Source organism: Oryza glaberrima, chromosome 6 (genome assembly GCF_000147395.1).
Source record: "Oryza glaberrima chromosome 6, OglaRS2, whole genome shotgun sequence".
NCBI classification, from domain to species: domain Eukaryota; kingdom Viridiplantae; phylum Streptophyta; class Magnoliopsida; order Poales; family Poaceae; genus Oryza; species Oryza glaberrima.
Genome location: NC_068331.1, coordinates 732261 through 752973, shown reverse-complemented (window position 1 = coordinate 752973; position 20713 = coordinate 732261). Strand labels below are relative to the sequence as shown.

At 40.7% G+C, this 20713-nt stretch overlaps 3 protein-coding genes and 1 non-coding gene across 4 annotated transcripts; all 4 read left to right on the top strand.

The window, feature by feature from the left end:
* The first annotated feature begins 7130 nt into the window (after window positions 1-7130).
* LOC127776663 (5'-methylthioadenosine/S-adenosylhomocysteine nucleosidase-like) lies at window positions 7131-10071 on the top strand. The gene is made up of 8 exons (XM_052303171.1): window positions 7131-7333; window positions 7416-7479; window positions 7931-8022; window positions 8146-8252; window positions 8341-8415; window positions 8813-8887; window positions 9113-9205; window positions 9590-10071. The coding sequence occupies exons 1-8, from the start codon at window positions 7258-7260 to the stop codon at window positions 9785-9787; spliced, it is 780 nt and encodes a 259-aa protein (XP_052159131.1). The 5' UTR covers window positions 7131-7257; the 3' UTR covers window positions 9788-10071.
* Window positions 10072-10452: 381 nt separating this feature from the next.
* LOC127776664 (B3 domain-containing protein Os06g0112300) lies at window positions 10453-12627 on the top strand. The gene is made up of 3 exons (XM_052303172.1): window positions 10453-10485; window positions 10843-11069; window positions 12066-12627. The coding sequence occupies exons 2-3, from the start codon at window positions 10857-10859 to the stop codon at window positions 12378-12380; spliced, it is 528 nt and encodes a 175-aa protein (XP_052159132.1). The 5' UTR covers window positions 10453-10485; window positions 10843-10856; the 3' UTR covers window positions 12381-12627.
* An 867-nt stretch (window positions 12628-13494) lies between these two features.
* Window positions 13495-16642, top strand: LOC127776662 (binding partner of ACD11 1-like). Its single transcript, XM_052303170.1, has 5 exons — window positions 13495-13691; window positions 14620-14723; window positions 14825-14900; window positions 15434-15517; window positions 15865-16642. Exons 1-5 carry the CDS (start codon window positions 13677-13679, stop codon window positions 16369-16371), a joined length of 786 nt encoding a protein of 261 aa, XP_052159130.1. The 5' UTR covers window positions 13495-13676; the 3' UTR covers window positions 16372-16642.
* A 143-nt stretch (window positions 16643-16785) lies between these two features.
* TRNAD-GUC (transfer RNA aspartic acid (anticodon GUC)) lies at window positions 16786-16857 on the top strand. The gene has a single exon. It is a non-coding gene; the product is annotated as a tRNA-Asp (tRNA).
* The last annotated feature ends 3856 nt before the right edge of the window (window positions 16858-20713 follow it).

Genomic DNA, 20713 nt, shown 5'->3' with positions numbered 1-20713 from the left:
CTATCTTATCAACTATGATGAAAAAATTGAAGGGGGGGCTTAGGGGGGTATCCATGGGTTTTGTGGGTGTAGGGAGGACTTGAGTCCCCCCTGCACCCACGTTGGATCCGCCCCTGATTAGCATCTATATGAATGTGAGCAATGCTAGAAAGTCTTATAACCTAAAACGAAGGTAGCATCTAATTGCACAGATTGCGACTACTTTGCGAGACGAATCTTTTAAGCCTAATTGCTCCATGATTTGACAATATGGTGCTACAATAAACATGTGCTAACGATGTATTAATTAGGCTTAATAAATTCCTCTCGCGGTTTACTGACGGATACTGTAATTAGTTTTTTTATTAGTACCCGAACACCCCATGCGACACCCTATTTAATACCTGATGTGACACGCCAAAAGTTTACACCCCTGATCTAAACACCCCCTAATTCCTCAATAATGGAAAATTGAAAAAGGACAGAAGAACTGCTACTGATGTTGCTGGCTGACTGCAAAACAGCCTAACCTAATATTGTGTCTTTGACTGACTATTATTGGTATATATGTATACACATCTTATTGCCCAATATAATATCTTCGTATATATTCAAATATATGATATTGTTGTCTTTATTCGGTTAAATTTTTAAAAACTTTGATCATTGATAGCTCTCAGAATATCTAGTTCGAGAGCATAAAAATCACATGGGTAGATTTTTCTTCGAGTACTTTTACAACATTATAATTTTGTTAGATATCTTTGTTATATTCCAATAGAAAAAAAAAGTAGTTAAAGTTATACAACAAAAACCAGATGAAGTTAATAATATCATATACTCCCTCCGTTTCAAAATGTTTGACACCGTTGATTTTTTATCACGTGTTTGACCATTCGTCTTATTCAAAAAATTTAAGTAATTATTTATTCTTTTCATATCATTTGATTTATTGTTAAATATACTTTCATGTACACATATAGTTTTACATATTTCATAAATTTTTTTAATAAGACGAACGGTCAAACATGTGCTAAAAAGTCAATGGTGTCAAACATTTTGAAATGGAGGGAGTATTTAAATATGGATGTAGAATATAATTCTCTTCAGTTCTTATGAATCTGTCTGGTTGTAAATTTCCGCGGCTAGCATGGGTTGGGTGTGGTCCTATGGTGGAGTACTATAATACAATACATGAATTGACAATGTACTGGAAATTAATCATTGTGAAGATAGTACACTTTAAACTAGATAAGTTTTTATATGACTGTTTGGCTTTGGCATATAATCTACTACCGGCCAGCTCGTGATTAATGGTCGTTTGCCTTTATAAATTTCTCCTCTGAACACATATATATAGACGCATGGTCTGAAACTCTCTGAAATCAAAGCTTTAACTCATCGCGAGTTCCTCACCCACCCACACACATGTACACCAAATAAAGGGATGAAAAAGGAAAGAATAATCAAGAGAGACAAACAAAAGAAGGGATCGATCTAGCGATCGAGCTAGTAGTGGTAGAGAGCAAAAACTGCACAGCACACATCACCTCACTTTGGTTGGATGAGCTAGTAGCTTTTAGCTTTCACTAGTCCTGTGTCCAACTTATTTTTCTGAAAGCGAAAGATGACTATTTTGTTCAGATGATCAGTGCATGTTTGTTTGCAAGCTCTCTTCCTCCAGCCTTCTTTTCTCACTCTCTCTTTCTTTCTCTCCTTTCTCACTGTTACACACTTACACCCCACATGATATGATGCTTGCATTGCCTTCGTTCTCCATCTCCTTTTGCAATTGGTCCCTTTGCATTCTCTGTAGCATTCATGCATTGCAGCAAAAGTATCAAGCAACACACATACAGATATGATACAGCTAGCTGGTTAGGGCAGTCCTAACCCTCCACCTAGGATGGTGTTTATGGCATTAACTACATTGCCATGTAGGACTTTTAGCTTATGTGGCACTATATTAATTAAGAGAGAGAGAATGAAGAGAGGAAGAAACTATGTCTCATGCAAGACATAGCTTCAACACGAGAACCTATGCACTAGACACTGTCAAGTTTTGCATTGGGAGAGAATAGTGTCTTCAGATGAAGAATAAATCTGATTGGTAGAGAAGAGAGATGATGTATTTATTAATGGTCCACTTTAAGAAATCATGGGTTGTAGAGTGTAGTTTCTATTGGAGAAAATCCCCTATGTACCCATAAAAGTTCACCTAATCCCTTCTATACCCCTGAATTTTGCTCAATCCTTACATACCCCTGAATTTTAGTTTGGATCCCTTCCATGCCCTTTCCGTTAGTTGACCGTTAAATTCTTTTGAAAAAGTCCATTTTGCCCTTTGCTATAAAGAAACATAATAAATTAATGAAGTATATTGTTGGAATGTAAAAATTTATTGGATAAGACTTATATTTATGAGTATGTGATGCACCATATTTTTTGTGACAAATTTACTTTTACATATGATATAAAAAGTTGATACATATTTATTAGTTATTAAAAGTTCTTTTATGTAGCATATGTGTTTTCATAGTAATACAACATATTTGTTTATTACTTCAGAACACATATGCTAAAAAAAAAATCTTTTAATAACTAATAAATTAGTATTAATTTTTTATGTCATATCTAAAAGTATATTTATCGCAAATAATATGGTGCATAACTATCTCATAAACATAATAGTCTCATATAATAAATTTCTATGCTCCAACAATATACTCTGTTAATTTATATGCTTCTTTATACCAAAGGGCAAAATGGACTTTTTCATAAGAATTTAACGGTCAACTAACGGTCAACTAGTGGAAAGGGCATGGAAGGGATCCAAACTAAAATTCAGGGGTATGTAAGGGATTGAGCAAAATTCAGGGTACAGAAGGGATTAGGTGAACTTTCAAGGGTACACAGGGGATTTTCTCTTTCTATTGTGATGTCTTATTGACATGGCATCATAGACACTACTTATAGACACTATGGGTTGGGACTGCCCTTATATGTTAGTATAGAGCTTTGATTGATCGTCATCCGATCCATGTCTTGTCACTGTACTACTGTAGCTAGTAGTATGTAGGTTTGCTGCCCTACCGCTTGCTTGTTTTCTCACTTTAACTAATTGCTTCTAAAACGCATTGAAATCGAATTGATCTTCTTGGTTACGGATGAACGTATTATATAATATGTTTGAGTTAAATGTCTCTACTTTCAAAATTTTGTAAGAACAATCTGATTCTTCGTACTGTAAAACTGGAACACGTCAATGCATACAGAATTAGTAGTACAAACTTGACTGAAGAAATAGTGTAGCTGAAGGTTTTGATGGCAATTATATATATTCTGAAATGTCAGATATAGATATTAATTTGTCTTTTTCATTCAGTGCCTGCATGCATGTGTCTCCGGCATTTCATTTCGTCCAGGCTAGCAATCTACTCCAGCTAATAAGCTAGCAAGATGGTCAGATAACTGACTGTCTGGCTCCCACTAACTAATTATGCATCCACAGTCCATAACTGTAGCACAAGTACTCAGCAAAACACTCATGTTGCGCGCGGTCAATGCTATTGCTACCTAGTACCTACAGGATACTTGTAATTGGTTGGGCTACTGAGAGGAGAGGAGGAAGAAGAGCTAGCAGGGTGAAGAAGAAATACTATACTCCATTTGTTCATTTTTATAGTGTTTTGTTTATTTTAAAATCTATTTTCAAAACAATACCGCGCTCATATTCACGTTCGTACACTCACTTCTAAACTCATACACATACACTTTATCTCTATGAGTATGCACTTTTAAAGACTGGATCAACATATCTTAAAATTGAAGAAGTCACCGTAGACATGAATGTGAGCATTTGTGCTAAGTCTAGGAATTGAACTTGAGTGAGCAGGTCCCATACTCCCATCCCAAGGGATCTTTTGAGCTCAGTTTCATTCTTTGAGAATAAATTTTAACCATCCATTTGAATTTATCATGACATATGTTTCTAATGGATATAAAACTAATGTTGGTTGGAAATACTTTGAACTGTGAGTCTGATAGTGTAAGTTCTATATACTAACTATACTACCTTAATTAATTATTGATCAAAATCTTTTGAGTTTAACTTTCGGAAATCAAAGTACGTCATGTAAAAGTAAACGTAAACGGAGGAAGTAGAATAATTTGACAATCAAAGAAGAGAGCCCAATACAAATACAAACCAAACCGGCCTCATAACGTGAATTCACATTTGGGCTTACCTGATAAGCCCATAAGTTTGAGAGGCCCATGTTGGTCTATCCGGTCGAAGTCGGACGGAATAAGTTCACTTTGGGTCCCTCTATTTGTCGTCCAGTCTGATTTTCATCTATTGATCGCAAAACCGGGTACGATAGGTCCCCCAACTTACGAAACCGTTTAAATAAGGTCCCTCGGCAGTATTTGACCCCGGTTTTGACTGAGGTGGCGCCTACGTGGCTAATTTGACTCGGTCTTCATCCGACGTGGCATTGACGTGGCGCTTACGTGGCAATTCAATCTAAAAAATAATAAAACCTATGGGACCCACATGTCAGTTTCACACACACAATAAAAAAAATGGTGGGGCCTACGTGGACCCCACCTGTCATCCTCACTACAGCTCTCTCTATCCCCCCTCTCTATCCTCTCTCCTTCCTCTCCTCTCTATCCCCCCCTCTCTCTCTCTCTTGAGAATGGCGAGCGGCGGCGGGCGGCGCTGAGGGGTGGCGACGGAGCTGACAGGCGGCAGGCGGCTTGTGGAGCAGCGGCGAGCAGCGGCACACGCGCGCGTGGCGTGGGCGCTGGCGCGGTGGAGGCCCCGACACACCCGCTCCCCCACCCCCACACACCTGGCGCTCGCGGCGGCCACTGACGCGGCGGCCGCAAGCACCGCACCGACGTTTACAGCTTCGGATGGTTCTCCTCGAGCTTGTGCGCGGCCGCAAGAACCACAGCGAGCACGTGAGCGCCGGCGCCGGCGCCGGCGCCGGCGGTAGCAGCGGCGCCGCCACCGGCAAAGCTCATCGCGTGGCGCACAGAGCGACTACTTCCCACTCATGGCGCTGGAGGGGCTCGAGGCAGGGTAGTACGCCGAGTTGGGCGACCTGCGGCTGGAGGGGAAGGTGGTCGCCGGCGAGGTGGAGAGGGTGATAAAGGTGGGGCTCTGCTGCCTCCACGAGGACCCTCAGCTGCGGCCGAGCATGGCGATGGTGGTCGGCATGCTTGAGGGCACCATGGAGGTGTGGGAGCCGCGGGTGCAGTCACTCGGGTTCCTCCGGCTCTATGGCCGTCGTACAAGTCGTCGTCGCAGCTCTCTCCGGTCCAAGATAGCGCGGTGCACGCCGGCGAGAAGATTGTGTTGTTAGAGATAGATTATATGGTTGCATTGATCATTTTGGTTGATTTGTAAACAGAAGGATTAATTTGTGCATCGTGAGGTCTATACAAATTTTGATCTGTTTTCCCATCGGCACACGAACCTAATATTCTCGGTGCTGTTCGCGGCGTCGCTGGCGTACCTAATGTGGTGGTGGTGGGAGAAGATCTGGTCGTCGACGCCGCTCCACGTGGTGGGGCTCACTGAGATGCTCGCCATCTTCGGCCTTGTCGTCGTCTCTTGCCGAGATGCTCGCCATCACCGAGTAGTCGCTCCGTGCGCCGCGCGATGAGCTGCCCATTGTCCTGTTCGAGGAGTTGGAGTCGTCGCCGGTGGCGGCGTCGACGCCGTCGCTCACGTGCTCGCTGCGGTTCTTGTGGCCATGCACAAGCTCGAGGAGAACCATCCCGAAGCTGTAAACGTCGGTGCGGTTCTTGCGGCCGCCGCGCCGGTGGCCGCCACGAGCGCAAGGTGTGTGGGGGTGGGGGAGCGGGTGCGTCGGGGCCTCCACCGCGCCAGCGCCGATGCCACGCGCGCGCGTGCCGCCGCTCCACAAGCTGCCTGCCGCCTCAGTTGCGTCGCCGCCCGCCGCCGCTCACCATTCTCAGGGGGAGAGAGAGGAGGATAGAGAGAAGAGGAAGGAAAGAGGATAGAGAGAGGGGATAGAGAGAGCTGCAGTGAGGATGACAGGTGGGGTCCATGTAGGCCCCACCATTTTTTTATTATTGTGTGTGTGAAACTGACATGTGGGTCCCATAGTTTTTATTATTTTTTGATTGAATTGCCACGTAAGCGCCACGTCAATGCCACGTCGGATGAAGACCGAGTCAAATTAGCCACGTAGGTGCCACCTCAGCCAAAACCGGGGTCAAATACTGCCGAGGGACCTTATTTAAACGGTTTCGTAAGTTGGGGACCTGTTGTATCCGGTTTTGCGATCAAGGGATGGATATCAGACTGGGCGACGAATAGAGGGACCCAAAGTGAACTTATTCCATGTCGGACCATGACCGAGAGAGAGAGAGAGTAAAAAAAAAGTAACAAATTGATTGTACTTTTCACTCAGTAAAAAGAAAAAAACGACTTTTTTTTACATTAGTCACATAAGCCTGCATTGCAACAAGATTTAGGAGGTAAGAAACGTAGTTTAATCTGATATTTTCTTCTACAACGTTTTTTATAGGTGAGGGTGGGAGCTGTTTTATATATAAGAGGATATCTTTTAATACGTGGAGGTTAGGACCGGATAAAAGAAAAAAAAATGCTTTTAAAGTGATACAGATAATTCTCATAAAACTATTTTAAAGACTTATATCTACCTCCGTCCCAAAATAAGTGCAGCCGTGGATATCCGTATCCAACTTGACTTATTTAAAAATTTTATGAAAATTTTTTAAAAAATCAGTCACACATAAAAGTACTACTTATATTTTATCATTTAATAAAAAATACTAATCATAAAAAAGTTTTAATAAGATGAACGGTAAAAAAAATTGGATGTGAACAAAGTAAAACATCATTTATTTTGGGACGGAGGTATTACTTAGCAGGAGTATATACGACTCTAGTGTAATTTAGAACCTATTTAGATCCATGGAGTAGTTTCTCTAAATTTTCCACATGATCAATGTGAATACAGACGGAGATCATACATACAGTTTTTAAAGTTAAGCATTACCCATCTCTAAAAACATTGATAGACGTGTGAGAAGTGACAAAAGAGGGGGCAGTATTTAAAATGAAATCCGGCAATTAGCAGTGACAGCCGGCGCTAATCATGCCGTCAAGCTGCCCTCTATCTGACGACCCACACCCACCGTCTCTCTCTCCTCCCCCACCACGCGGCGGCAGCAGCAGCAGCAGCAGCTAGGGTTTAGAGAGCAGCCCCCAATCCCATGGCGCCGCCCTCCGACTCCGACGACTCGGCCCCGATCCCTGCCGGCGCCATCTCCAAGCTCCTCATCGTCATAGGTACTCTCAATCCTCATCCCCTCCTGCGCTTCTGCTTCTTGTTGCTAATCCCGTTGCTGTTGTTTGGTTGGTTTGGCTTCAGCGATGCAGACGGAGGCGCTCCCGCTCGTCAACAAGTTCCACCTCGTCGAGGCGGAGGAATCCATGTTAGTAGTGTTCTCCCGTTTCTCCCCCCTTGTTCCTCTTCACCAACCATTTCCTATCCTTCCATGCCACATGCTGCACTTACTGCTGTTGGGTGGTTATAAGTTAAATCCCTGGAATTAGGATTTTTTTTAAAAAAAAAAGAAAAGAAAAAAGAACAAGTTATTTTTGTGGATGGTGATGTTCTGCTTTACTAGGCAAGTTTAGTGGCAACCTTCATTTAATCTGTCTCATGAAAATGTCAATGTCAGCTGTCCTCGAAACTTTTGGAAATAATTATATCCAACTTACAGGGATAGTCTGATACGATCCGTTTTCACTATTCCTGTTCCTGTGTCCTTCATACATAAATTAAGCTTTAACCTTGTGTCATCACCCTGTTTTGCTCATATAACCTGTCCGATACTCTCAGCTCTGAAGCTAACTCCTACCTTTGTGGCACACGCCTAACAGATTTCCTAAAGGTGCCCCATGGATTAGATACCATGGCAACTACAAAGGCCTTCACGTTGACCTTGTATGGCCTGGAAAAGATCCTGTTCTCGGTAAGTTGTCATCTATAATATGCTGCTCACCAGCTTGTAGTCAAGAATCAAGCAATAATTTGATAGGTTTCTTCATCATGTAATTCTTACAATTTATCCACAAACTAACCTTATTTCTTTCAGGAGTTGACTGTGTTGGCACGGTATCAGCAGCACTTGTGACTTATGCTTCTATTCAGTCATTGAAGCCAGATCTGATCATCAATGCTGGCACTGCTGGTGGGTTTAAGGTAATGTTTCAAGATATCACATGTTTGATGCCATGCTGTCGTTTTATTGTACCTGGGTTCTGATGTTGTTTCCCTTCTGGTCTTTCAGGCCAAAGGAGCAGACATTGGAGATGTCTACTTAGCATCCGATGTTGCATTCCACGATAGGAGAATACCTATCCCTGTGAGTGTTCTGTTATGTCTTGTAGTATTTTTTTTTTTTTGTGGACCTAGTCCCATTTTTCTGCAGTGTGACCTTATTCAGTTCATTGATGTGCTACATTATTAGAATTCAGAAAGTCATACATGTCTTGAGCAAAACATTGCTAGTTTTTATCTGTTTATTTCATAATCCAGTCCGTTTCATGGTTTTCTAATTCTACCTTCCTGCACCGTGACAACTAATTATTTATAAACTTATAGTCTGCTTTACTCACTTGTGCTTGTGGTGACATCTGCTCCTTTGCCATTTATTCTCAAGACATTATATTTGCATTGCCATATTTTCTACAAGTTCTTTTTAGATAATCTATACACGTTTAATTGAGATGTTGACATGGACCTTCTTGGCTTATCCACAGGTCTTCGACATGTATGGAATTGGAACACGAAAAACATTTGCTACCCCTAATATATTGAAGGAACTCAATTTGAAGGTAAGCTACAGAGCTATGCTAGTTGATGCCAAACTGCTGGAATGAATACTGTGTGAGTCGTGCTTACATGCATATATCTTACTGTCTCCTTTAGCATGGTGTTGTTTCTGAAACGAATTTGTGGATTTTATTGGTAAACTGTAGCACTGTATAGACTCAACAAGATGAGTCGATCACATGCTAGTGTTCAACATTCCGGAAGTCATTGTGCCTTATTTGCTTCAGGTTGGGAAGCTCTCAACTGGCGATTCTCTAGATATGTCTCCCCATGACGAGTCAGCAATATTGAACAATGATGCTACAGTCAAGGATATGGAGGTATCTATTTACTTCTGCTCAAGCATTCAGCTTAAGAACATAGGCACACAACAGGGAAATGGAGGTCTTCAACCATAGGTTCCTCTTGGAAGTTGGAATGAATTCATCCTTAATGAACTTTAGGACAACTTTTACACGTCTTGCATTTTGTGGGTCGTTATGGCATTGAAGTAGGCAAATGTCTATAGGAATATATTTTTATCCAACTAATTATTTGCTGATCTCTTCAGTTTTTTTGTTAATGCCTGAGTTCAAGTTAAATCGACTAGCATGAATAAGATACTTTGTGTGCACTGGTATTCATACGAAGTTATCTGCTGCTCTGCTTTGTTTTCAGTTGTAATTTGTAGGCTCAAACTGGCTTCGTTATTCTTGTTTTTCCAGGGAGCCGCGGTGGCATATGTTGCTGACATGTTTTCAACACCGGCAATCTTTGTGAAAGCTGTGACTGATATTGTTGATGGGGAGAAACCAACAGCCGAGGAGTTTCTGCAGAACCTGGTTGCTGTGACAGCAGCTCTGGACAAGGCAGTTACAGAAGTGGTTGATTTCATCAGTGGGAAATGCATATCGGATCTTTGAATGATGAAGCTTAGAAACCTGTTCATCAAATCCAAGCTCTGCTGCTTCAATGCACTATACTATACTACATCACTGCTGTATGATTTTTCATGGGGATGCGTATACAATTTTTAGGTTCCCCTGAGGCCCTGATCCCCCGTATGTACAAAATTCTTGGCAATTACTTGGATCAATGGCGTGGAATTTTGTAGAATATTCTGCAAAATGTGCAGTGTAATGAAACTAAATAAGGTGATATTCTGTCAAACTAAGATAAGTGGTGGGCGGTGGAGTTATTTTCTTAATAGAGCATTGAGACCATCTTCATTGTTTGCTCTACGATTGGTAAACTGTGAAAAAAAAAACCCCGAAGAAGCAATAAACATAGTTTACGTGTAGACCTTTTATGTTTGTATTCTTAGTGATTAAAAAACTCATGCTAGAGAATAAATACGATGCTATAAAATTCAAACAGTGGTGAAGAAAAAAAAGAAAAGAAAAACAATAAAACAAGAGGCAATCTGCTTCTCTCATTGTCTCTATGCACTAGAGGTAGAGGAGCAATTAAGCCTCGTGTTGTGATTGGTTGGCTGGTTGGTTAGTTGGCGCTTTTATCGTGGTGCCTGTTGGCATGCCAGAACCTGAAGAGTATAAATTGACTCCTGGTAGTTTTGCCATTGGTAGATACAGCCCTTGACTCTGCTGCCTCTTCAGTTCAGGTACTGCCCTCTCCTCTTCCTTTACTCTGCTCTCTTTTTCTTTATTTTTTTAGGACCCTTCTGCAGTAGTACTACATGTTTGTCCAGCTGCTGCTGCTGCTGCTATCAGTTTCTTGTCCTTGTGATACATAATTCTGGTGTGAATCTTGCTCTCTACAAATTATTGTGCACACGAATCTTGCTCTTCAGTTCCTATGTTGCAAATTCTAGCACATTGCAAAAGGTTTTCGTCATGGCATGAACAGAAATAGTTTTGCAGTACATAATTTTGTCAAGTTTGCTGAAGAAGCTCTGAAAATTCCTTGCACATTTTACTAGGACAATCGATTTCCCTATTTTGTTTACAATGAATGGCAGATTGATCTTGTCAGATGGAGCTGGACACTGATCCTACCAAGCTGAAGGCCAAGCCCATCATCAAACCAAAAGTAGAACCCTGCGACGACGATGACGAGTTGCCGCCGCCGCCGCCGCCGGCTTCAGGATCCGGCGAGGATTGGGAGGCCACCACCCCTCTCGCCGCCGGCAACCCCTTCTTCACCGCCCTCATCGCCAAGTCTCATCTCCACCCCAAGTTCCAGATGGTAAGCATCACGGATTTATCGCTGGTATCTTCTTTTTCGAAAAGTTTGGACACCCAGAAATGATTTAGCACCAATGAAGTTAAAAAAGAAGCAATAAGATATTTTATCCTAGCACATCAAACATGGTGAAATTTTGATTAAGAGACTCGAACCTAGGCTGATAGTGCTTGCCATCCTAGCCACTGCACAATGAGCTCATCTCGACATTTTTTCTTTTCGAGTGTACTTCCTCTGTCTAAAAAAAAGACAACCTTTATGATGATTTGATAACATGTCCAGATTTATTATTTTAGATAGTATCAAATCCCTACGTAGGTTATCTTATATTTGGGATGGAGGGAGTAGGTGTATTAGAAAGGGAACACACTTATGGTGTGTGCATGCGTGGTGGTGATGAACATGCATGTGCATTCTTCATTTAATAAAAATGTTACTTATATCTTCGACTATCAATTTTTAAAAATTATTGTAGTTTAACATATACCTTATTGTATCATTAAGATTCACTACTAGAAATACTTTCATAATATATAATTCACATATTGTTAAACTAGATAAATTTGTAAAAGTGATGTGCTAAGATAGAGCTTAGGACAAATGTAGTAATTGGAAATGGAGGGAGTAATTAAACGGTTTTCTTTAAGTTAAAGAGTACTCTCTCCATCCCTAAATAAGTGAGGTTTTAGCTATTTAAAGACATATTAAGAAATATGTTAAATGACTACTACTATGTCCTTAATTGATATGGTGAGAAAACGAGGATAGAATACTATTGGTTCAGTTACTTAAAAATGAGAAGAAAACCACTCTAAAAATACATTCATGTAAAGATAAATTTTTAGCCTAAAGTTGCACTTGTTTAATTTACTCCTAATAATCATCATTATGTGGATAAGTATATCATCATGCATAATTAAATATATATATATGTCTGTGCGGAATTGATTTGATTATTTAATTTGTCCGCGCGCGCGCACTAATATTATTTATATGCAGTGGATTCCACCTCGGTTCCAGCATCGGCTGGCGGAGCCGGAGGCGCGCACGGCGGCGGTGCTCCACTCCGGCGGCAAGTCGTGGGCGACGAGCTACTGCGGCCACCTCAAGATGAAGAAGCTGGACGCGGGATGGTCGGAGTTCGCGGTGGACAACCGGCTCCTGGTCGGGGACGCCTGCGTCTTCGAGCTCGTCGCCATGGGCGCCACCGGAGGTCTGGAGTTCCAGGTGCAGATACTCCGCGGCGGCCTGCCGTCGGAGGTCGTCACCTCCAAGGGCCTCACCTCCGACCAACCCATCCTCATCGTCGACTAGCTTAGCTATCGATCTAGCCACAGTACTAAATCATCAAACTCCACTATTAATTCCACTGTCACTAGCTCGATCGGTAATTAAAGGCAAGGAGCTTTAATTTGGTGTCAAGCAAAAATTTATCCAACCAACTTATGTATGATGTACTGCAGCAGCTGCAATGGCTACTATAGGGATTGTAGTTTGCTACTATATCTGTTTGCAGGGATGGATCCAGGAACAAAAAATAATTAGAGGGACTCAATTACGCAGTTTGTTCAACCTCTAGCCATTTAGGAACCTTTAGTTTATCATTTATGGTGAAAAAATTGAAGGGGTTGCTCTAGTGGTATTTTGGGTGAAGGGGGGACTTGAGTCCCCTGCACCCACGTTGGATCCGTTTCTGACTGTTTGTTGCCATCTACTCCCTCCGTCCTATAATATAGCAACATAATACCGGTTAAGATATTTCGTAGTACAATGAATCTGAACATTTTATAGTTATACCCAACAACCTCCGATAGAAACCCAGGTTCAAATTCAGGATTGGGTTTTTTCTGGGACGGAATGAGTACATCCTTATATGGTTTATTAGGCATCTCCATGCAAGTGAATATATTATTTAGTTGCAACAGAACCGAACAATAGAGTTGTTTGCTAAAAATGTACTAGTGATCATCATACCCAGCTCAACTGAAGTTATCTTAATCCTTGTTTGCTTAACAACACATCTTAGTTAAGTTTGAGATGTAAAGCTTAAGAAAATGAACGAGGCAAACCGAAAACAAATAATCTGAAGATGCCCCTAGCTTTGTTCTCAAACAAAAGTTGGGATTAAGCTAGAGAACAATGTAAAAATATCTGAATGTAATTATTTGGGTCGATGGTACTGTCAAGTGTCAACTGTCAAGTACTCCAGTATACCAACTTGTGAGTTGGTTACCATCTGGTGTACTACTAGTAAAACCGGAAGATGCTTTTGCAGAATTCAAATTCAAATTCTCCGTATTTTTGACTTGAAAATTGCAGCGTTGACTTACCGATCTACTAAATAAATAAATGGATCAGATCGAGAAAACAGAGAGAATTAGGCCCAGCAGAAAGCCCAAGAAGCCCAAGAGCGAAATCAGCAGCGCAATACGCGTAGTCTAGTCTCCTCTCTTTCTTTCTTCTTCTCCTCCGCCGACGCCGTCGTTTTCTCCGCAGTTCGCCGCTGCTTCCACTCCGCCTCCACCTCCGCCGCCGCCGCTGCTCCTCCTCCTCGCGCTTACAGTTTCCTCTACTTCCCCCTCCTTGGTCTTGGTCTGCCTCCTCCTCGCCATGGACGTCAAGCCGGTAAGCGTCCGTCGATCCCCCTCCCGCACTTACCCTTTCCTTAAGGCTTAAGGTTTAGCTTCTGCGGTCTGCGGAGAAGGCGACGTGTTGCGGCGAATCCGGTGCTGCGGCGATTCAGATCGGAATCGCGGTTTTTTTGTTTTTGTTTTTGCCGGCGAATCCGGTGCCCAATCGGTCAACCGTCTAGTCATACATAGCTTAATCGGTGGTGGGCAAATGATTTTAGATTTACGCACAAGAAGAGGGGAGTGTTTACGCAGATCTAGTCATGGAAGATCGTCTGGAGTTAGGGGAGAGATTATGGGTGTAGTGTAGAGATCATCAACACTTCCTACTCCTCCCTCCTTTCCTTTCCTTTTAATAAGCGACCTAATTGATCCCGTTTGCATAGTGACTCCGAATTAGGGCAAAATTAGGCAGGCGGTTTGTTTGTGGCTCTGTGCTTGGGATTATTAGTCTATAAATAAGCTTTATTACTTCCATAAACAGGCTCTAGCCGTTCTGCGCAAGTTTTTCAGTGCTGTAAGCCCCATTGTCATTTTGGTCGATGGTGCTAGTTTGTAACTGCACATAATATTATATTGACCTTTTCTGGTACGCTCAGAAAATACATCTTTACATAGTTTAGGCTTCTTCATGCGAGTGAAGTATTATTATTTACTTCATTCATCATTTTAGGCTGTGAATTATTTATGCAGATGAAAATCTCAAGCTTAGACTAGGTTAGAAGTTGGTCAAGGGTAGCCCCACTTGCATGCTCTCTCTATAAACTTTCAAAAGAAAAAAAAACCTTTCTTATATGTGTACAGATGCTGATCTCAGTAATTGTGTGCTGTTGTCTTTGATTTTTTTTTTTCATATACCCTGTTTTCTATATCCCTACATACTTGATTCGAAAATTGTAGTGATAATGTTTTATTCGTTACAGGTGAGGACTGTGAAGGTCACCAATGTCTCCCTGAGTGCAACTGTGCAAGACATTAAGGAGTTCTTTTCATTTTCAGGAGAAATTGAACATGTGGAGATGCAAAGGTTCATTTTTTTTTAAAAAAATTGCAACATGTACCCAACCAAGGAGATTTGGTTTGCCCTTTACTAGCATTCTCATCATTTTGTTTGCCTTCCATTGGCAGTGGCGATGAGTGGTCTCAAGTTGCATATGTGACTTTCAAAGATCCCCAAGGAGCAGAAACTGCACTTCTTCTTTCAGTAAGTAATTGAAGGACTTCGTAGCATTGAGTACACTTGTTGCATATTCTGTACTCCATTTTCGCTGTTCCTTATTCCTTAACCTTCATTGAACTCTTGTTTCCTTCATCGCTACATGTGTATGTGTGTGAAGCTTTGATGTCTGATGTTTCTGATTGCCTTGTCTTGTCTTACCTTATCATGCTTTTTTTTAAATAAAAAAAATAGACTTATTATCTCAATGAAAGCACCTTGTTACCTACAAGTTTGGCATGCTTGATGTTTCCTCAATACCTGAAGTTTAGCTTTCGTTGCTACTTATCAGTTGTGAATTAATACCCTTTTTACCCATTTTTTTTTTTTTGCTGATGATGGGCTCGTGGTCAATCACTATGGAACTTCTAGTGCATGCATTGCCAAAAAAAAGGAAGCAGAAGCAAAAACAATATCTTTAGTTGCATTTCCATTTCCTATAGTAGGATTTGATGTCCCTGTAACAATTGTTTGTTCTGCTAGAGCAAAAGCTGAGATGTCGTTCTATTTCATTGAAACAGGGCGCAACGATAGTTGATCTTTCTGTCATCATCGCACCTGCTCCAGAATATCAACCACCCCCTACTTCATCTGCTCCTCCAATGGTACACAATTCCTCAGTTTTGATTTAATATGCTCATATTTTGATTTTTCAATATGTGACCCAAGTGAGATGTTATCATCAACTGAATATGGCAGTTTTGTCTGCACAATAATTCTCACCCATGTTCTTGATTGCACTGAATTTTCTGCTTTCTTAGCTTAAATGAAACCTTGTCATGTGCTTTTACATATTCCATTTTCATAACCATAAGTGCAATCTATAATTTCAAATTATAGGTGCAAATATAATTTAGAGTAGCTCCCGGTGCTAACATGGGCATATTTGCAACATTCTGTTGATCTTATGGAATATGAATAGCTTGAATTGAATATTGTGTTCTGTTCTCAGTATAGTGCAACCAGTGTCCCAGTCAGTGGAGACAACAATGTTGTCCATAAGGCTGAGGATGTTGTCAGCACCATGCTTGCTAAGGGGTTCACCCTGGGGAAAGATGCCGTTGGCAAGGCAAAAGCTTTTGATGAGAAGCATGGGTTCACATCCACTGCTGGCGCCAAGGTGGCCTCCATTGACAGGAAGATTGGTCTTAGCGAGAAGTTCACTATTGGTACTTCCATAGTGAACGAGAAGGTCAAGGAGATGGATCAGAAGTTCCAGGTGTCGGACAAGACCAAGTCTGCATTCGCTGCTGCTGAACAGAAGGTGAGCACTGCTGGATCTGCTATCATGAAGAATAGGTATGTCTTCACCGGGGCTTCGTGGGTCACCAACGCATTCAACAAAGTTGCCAAGGCTGCCACTGATGTTGGTACAATGACAAAGGAGAAGATGGCAGCTGAAGACCAGCATAAGGGCTCGGGTCCTTCTGGAGGGCACTCGTACACACCCATCCAGTGATGACTCCACGCTCTCTCATGTGCCGCATTGTGTTGTATTGATGGATGTAAAACATAGATATAGAACAGAAAAAGTCCCCTCCTGGCATACCACATACTTCTATCAGTGAACTTTTCGCATTGCAGGAATTTTGTTTCCAGTAGAATAGGAAATATGATGGTGATCACAATGTATTCCGCTGGTTTATAAGGCGTATGTTCAAACTGTTTCTGGTTGTAGTAACTTGCATGAACCTTGGCCAAAGTTGTGGAAAGCTCCTTTAATAATGTCATGTTGATGTTGGTTCATGGTTTTGTATGTGATTACCGTGTCCATTGAAAACATATTATGGCTTGCTCAGTAATAATCTGCAGTTGTTTGACCGTACAAGAAATGTCCCAATTTTATGGGGTGCAATCGATTGTAAGCAACAAAGTCGTTGTAGTATAGTGGTGAGTATTCCCGCCTGTCACGCGGGTGACCCGGGTTCGATCCCCGGCAACGGCGATTTGACTGTTTTTTTTTGCCAGTTTCACTTTTTTTTATTCTTGTTGATATTCTAAAGCTTTTGTTTATATTTTTTTGTTACTTCTTCCGTTTGTTACTTCTTCCTTTCGTTCTGCTCCTATCGGTGCTTTTCCGGATACTACTTTTTTAATCTTTTGGTATTCTTGTTCATACTCTTCATTCTAAAGCTTTTGTTTATGTTTTCTAATACTTCTTCTTGGTCATACTCTTCTTCCTAAAGCTTTTGTTTATGTTTTCTGATACTTCTTCCTTTCATTCTACTCCTGTCGGTGCTTTTCCTAATATTACTTTTATTTTTTGGTTTTTTGGTATTCTTGTTCATATTCTTCATTCTAAAGCTTTTGCTTATATTTTCTGATACTTCTTTCTTTCGTTCTGTTCTTGTCGGTGCTTTTCCTGAAACTATTTTTTTTATTTTTGGTATTCTTGTTCATACTTTTCATTCTAAAGCTTTTGTTTATGTTTTCTGATACTTCTTCCTTTCATTCTCCTCCTGTCGGTGCTTTTTCTGATACCACTTTTCATTCTTGTTCATACTCTTCATTCTAAATCTTTTGTTTATGTTTTTTGATACTTCTTCCTTTCATTCTGCTCCTAATGAATTAGCTCTATGTTTTTTTATACTTCTTCCTTTCATTCCATTCCTGTTCATTCTAAATCCTTTATGTATTCTGATTCTACTTCCTTTCATTCTACCCTTAAAAAAGCGCTCCATGTTTCTTGATACTTCTTCACATTGCTTATTTCTTATTATAGGTCATCTTAGCAGATTCATGAGATCTTAAATATCCATAGAGCATCCAAAAATGTGGGCATTCACTTGTTATAAAATAATATCAAGCTACAAGTGACATGTACAGTATGTTATATATTGATGTATATATTGCTATATTATTGGTGTGGTGACAGGAAGAGTAACTTGCCACTCCATCTGGTCCACCACTCTAATGCATGTGTCAAGTGTCAACTTAATCTCAAGCTCAAGCTGAATAAACTGAGAGGCTGAAGCTGAAGCCTCCCTTGCCAAGCTACACAAAATGCCATCATGTCTCAAGCTACAATTAGCCTGGCTTGTCCCTTCCAAATTAGCATCATGCATGTCCTTGATGCGGACAAGCCTCTTGTTTCTTGCGCTGGCTTCTTCCTCAATCAACTACCTATATCTACTACTAGCTCCATGTATGTACTATAGTCCACTGTACTCTTCTGCTTCTACTAACTGCACACACACGATTAAATTAATCCAACAATCAAGTGCAGAACTGACCCTAATTAATCCTTCTGTGCTTGCTTAAGCTCAGCACTGGCTGGAGTACTTTTTATTTTTGTGCCCCAATAGGAGTCAAGCACTGTTGCTAGTCATCCATGATGTGTGTGTGCTGCCCCTTTTTTCTTTGGCTTTCTGATGCTTCTCAACTATGCCTTTGACCAAGGAAGGATTCATCTACCTAAAAAAAAATGAAGCTGCCGCTTGCTAAATTGGTTACATCTCCATGAATGTAGCCATCTGGGACAGTGTAATGATATCAAGGGATCAAGAATCTCAAGCCACATTTTTCATTGGCTGCATTTCAGTTGATAATTTTAACTTCTTGTTAAACTCCTATTAATCCCTCTTGTGACTTGTGGATAACGGTTTTCTTTTTCTCCTCCTCTGTGTCGTGTACAGGTGCTTGTGCTGAGGCACTTGCGTAAATATAATTAATTAAAATGACAAAATGCTTGCTATAGTATTACTCTCTAGGTATATATATTCCAGAAACTCCCATTTGTGTGGATGTCAAGATAAAAGAACAGGTGAAGTGAGATCCTCCTTTTTAATTTTAAGTGAAAAACAAGAACACTATTTCCTTTGGTGAGATTCAGGCAGCACTGCATTTATATGGTACTATTTAGAGCACTAAAATGGATATGCAATCTCATGGTGTACATGTTCTTGTTGCAATTGAGACTTTTGGCATGTTGATTTTGTACGGATTAAACAGGTGCCTCACTAAAGCACTTCATCCAGTACCATTTCTTTATGTCCAGAAAGCAACTATAAACTACTGGATTCCATCCCTAAGCATCAATCCTGTGGTCACAAGTACATGAACTAGGATCTGACAAGGACAATCACAGGACAAAAGAAATAGTACTAACTACAAATGATTCAGTTCATCAGTTGGTTATAATCCAAATTATAGATGCAACTTGCATACTAGTACCGTATTATTTTAGCATCTCGGAATCTGTGCCGAGAGCATTTCAGTTTCACATTGCTATTGGCTGGTTTTGGATATATGGTACAGTAGCTTGTGCTTGTTTTGAGGTTCAGACACTGACACACAGATTCAGGGTTGAAGCATTCTCTGAAACAATTAAGAATTGAAGATTTGGAGTCCTTCCAGTTTTATCTGTAACCAACTCTTGATACCTATAGTACAGGCATGCTCTGAAACGAAATGGTTCATCAATTGTGCCTAAAAAAAGAAGAAAGAAACATCGGTTCATCAAGAATGGTCTGTCAATCTCAGCAGCACTGTTTTGTTTGATCTACACGCACAAGCATCAAGTTGACTTTTGGCAGGCATTGGAAGTGAGTTGTACACTGAAATTGCGCTAGTTAACCCATCCATTCGGAGAAAATTTCAGGCCGGCTTGATTTGCCTGACCACAAAGGCAAATGTTGTGTCCATAGTTGCCACAGACAGATCACCTGCTTCTTAATTATTTCTAGAACCGTTGTGAGATGATGGCAAATTAGCAATGAACAATCCAATTCCAAACCTCGTATGGAAAATTAATATTCTTTTGCAAATTGATCTGAATGAACATATAGACCAGGCCCCTGGTTTCAGTAAGGTAAAGTCAACTCGTGCATGCATGTATGCAGCACGGCCCGGCTGCCCCGGCATCCCCTAACAACTCAGTTTAATTAGTTTTAAGCACAAAATTGTGAACAATAGTTAAGTTCTTTTTGCACATTTTCAGGTAAAGCAGTTGTCGGTTTATTACACAATACCATGACACCATGGAGACCACACATGCACTGCAAGTTGAAAAATCTGAAGATAGAATGAACAAAATATGTTCAAAGCCACAACTGTTCTTGTTTTCTATGGCGAGAAAACTAAAAACTGTTCGATCTTATAATTTATAAGTACAACATGCCATGATCTTTTTTATTTATGTCGATGCATCAAAGATTTACCATATCCAATTATATATACTGAGATATTAGTTATTACCTGCAACCTGAGACAATTGCATGAATATTTTTACTGGCATATGACATCTGATCGATCAGCAAGTTTTTTTTTTCCTTTTTCACGATATGTAACTGATGATGTCACAGGAAGAAGAGATCAAGGACCGGAGCAGCGAACTCAGTCTCGAAACGGTCTTAGTTGACTCATACAAATTTATCAAATATCATATTCATTTCTAGCTTAATTTCTACACGTCTGCATTGCAACAGTGTACCGTTGAATCAACGCTAACACCCAGCATTTTTTTAATTAATTAATGCTAGCTACGTACCAAGATCGATCGATCAATGCATTAAGGCATCAAGTAGAATAAGAAGTGCGTACTATTTGGGATTAATTAACATGTAATATGCGTGGAGATACACGTGAAGGGGTAGATAACTAAAATCAACTTAGAAGCTTAAACACACAAAGGCTCACCAAATTATAACAACTAACAGTGACCTACGGAGTGGAATTAGATCACGTAAAGATCTGGTCCTATTTCTTTATCAGATTCTGTTTACTAACTACTCGTATATTTATATAGTGGGATGCAGTCTCTATTGCTTATTGCATGTAAATTAATCATGGCCCTGTTGAGC

Coding starts and splice junctions, on each gene's coding strand:
- LOC127776662 (XM_052303170.1), top strand. Junction 14,724..14,824: donor GAACATGTGGAGATGCAAAG/GTTCATTTTTTT, acceptor TTCCATTGGCAG/TGGCGATGAGTGGTCTCAAG. Junction 15,518..15,864: donor CTTCATCTGCTCCTCCAATG/GTACACAATTCC, acceptor TTCTGTTCTCAG/TATAGTGCAACCAGTGTCCC.
- LOC127776663 (XM_052303171.1), top strand. CDS start 7,258: ATGGCGCCGCCCTCCGACTCCGACGACTCGGCCCCGATCCCTGCCGGC. Junction 8,253..8,340: donor GCACTGCTGGTGGGTTTAAG/GTAATGTTTCAA, acceptor CTGGTCTTTCAG/GCCAAAGGAGCAGACATTGG. Junction 8,888..9,112: donor TGAAGGAACTCAATTTGAAG/GTAAGCTACAGA, acceptor TATTTGCTTCAG/GTTGGGAAGCTCTCAACTGG.
- LOC127776664 (XM_052303172.1), top strand. CDS start 10,857: ATGGAGCTGGACACTGATCCTACCAAGCTGAAGGCCAAGCCCATCATC. Junction 11,070..12,065: donor TCCACCCCAAGTTCCAGATG/GTAAGCATCACG, acceptor ATTTATATGCAG/TGGATTCCACCTCGGTTCCA.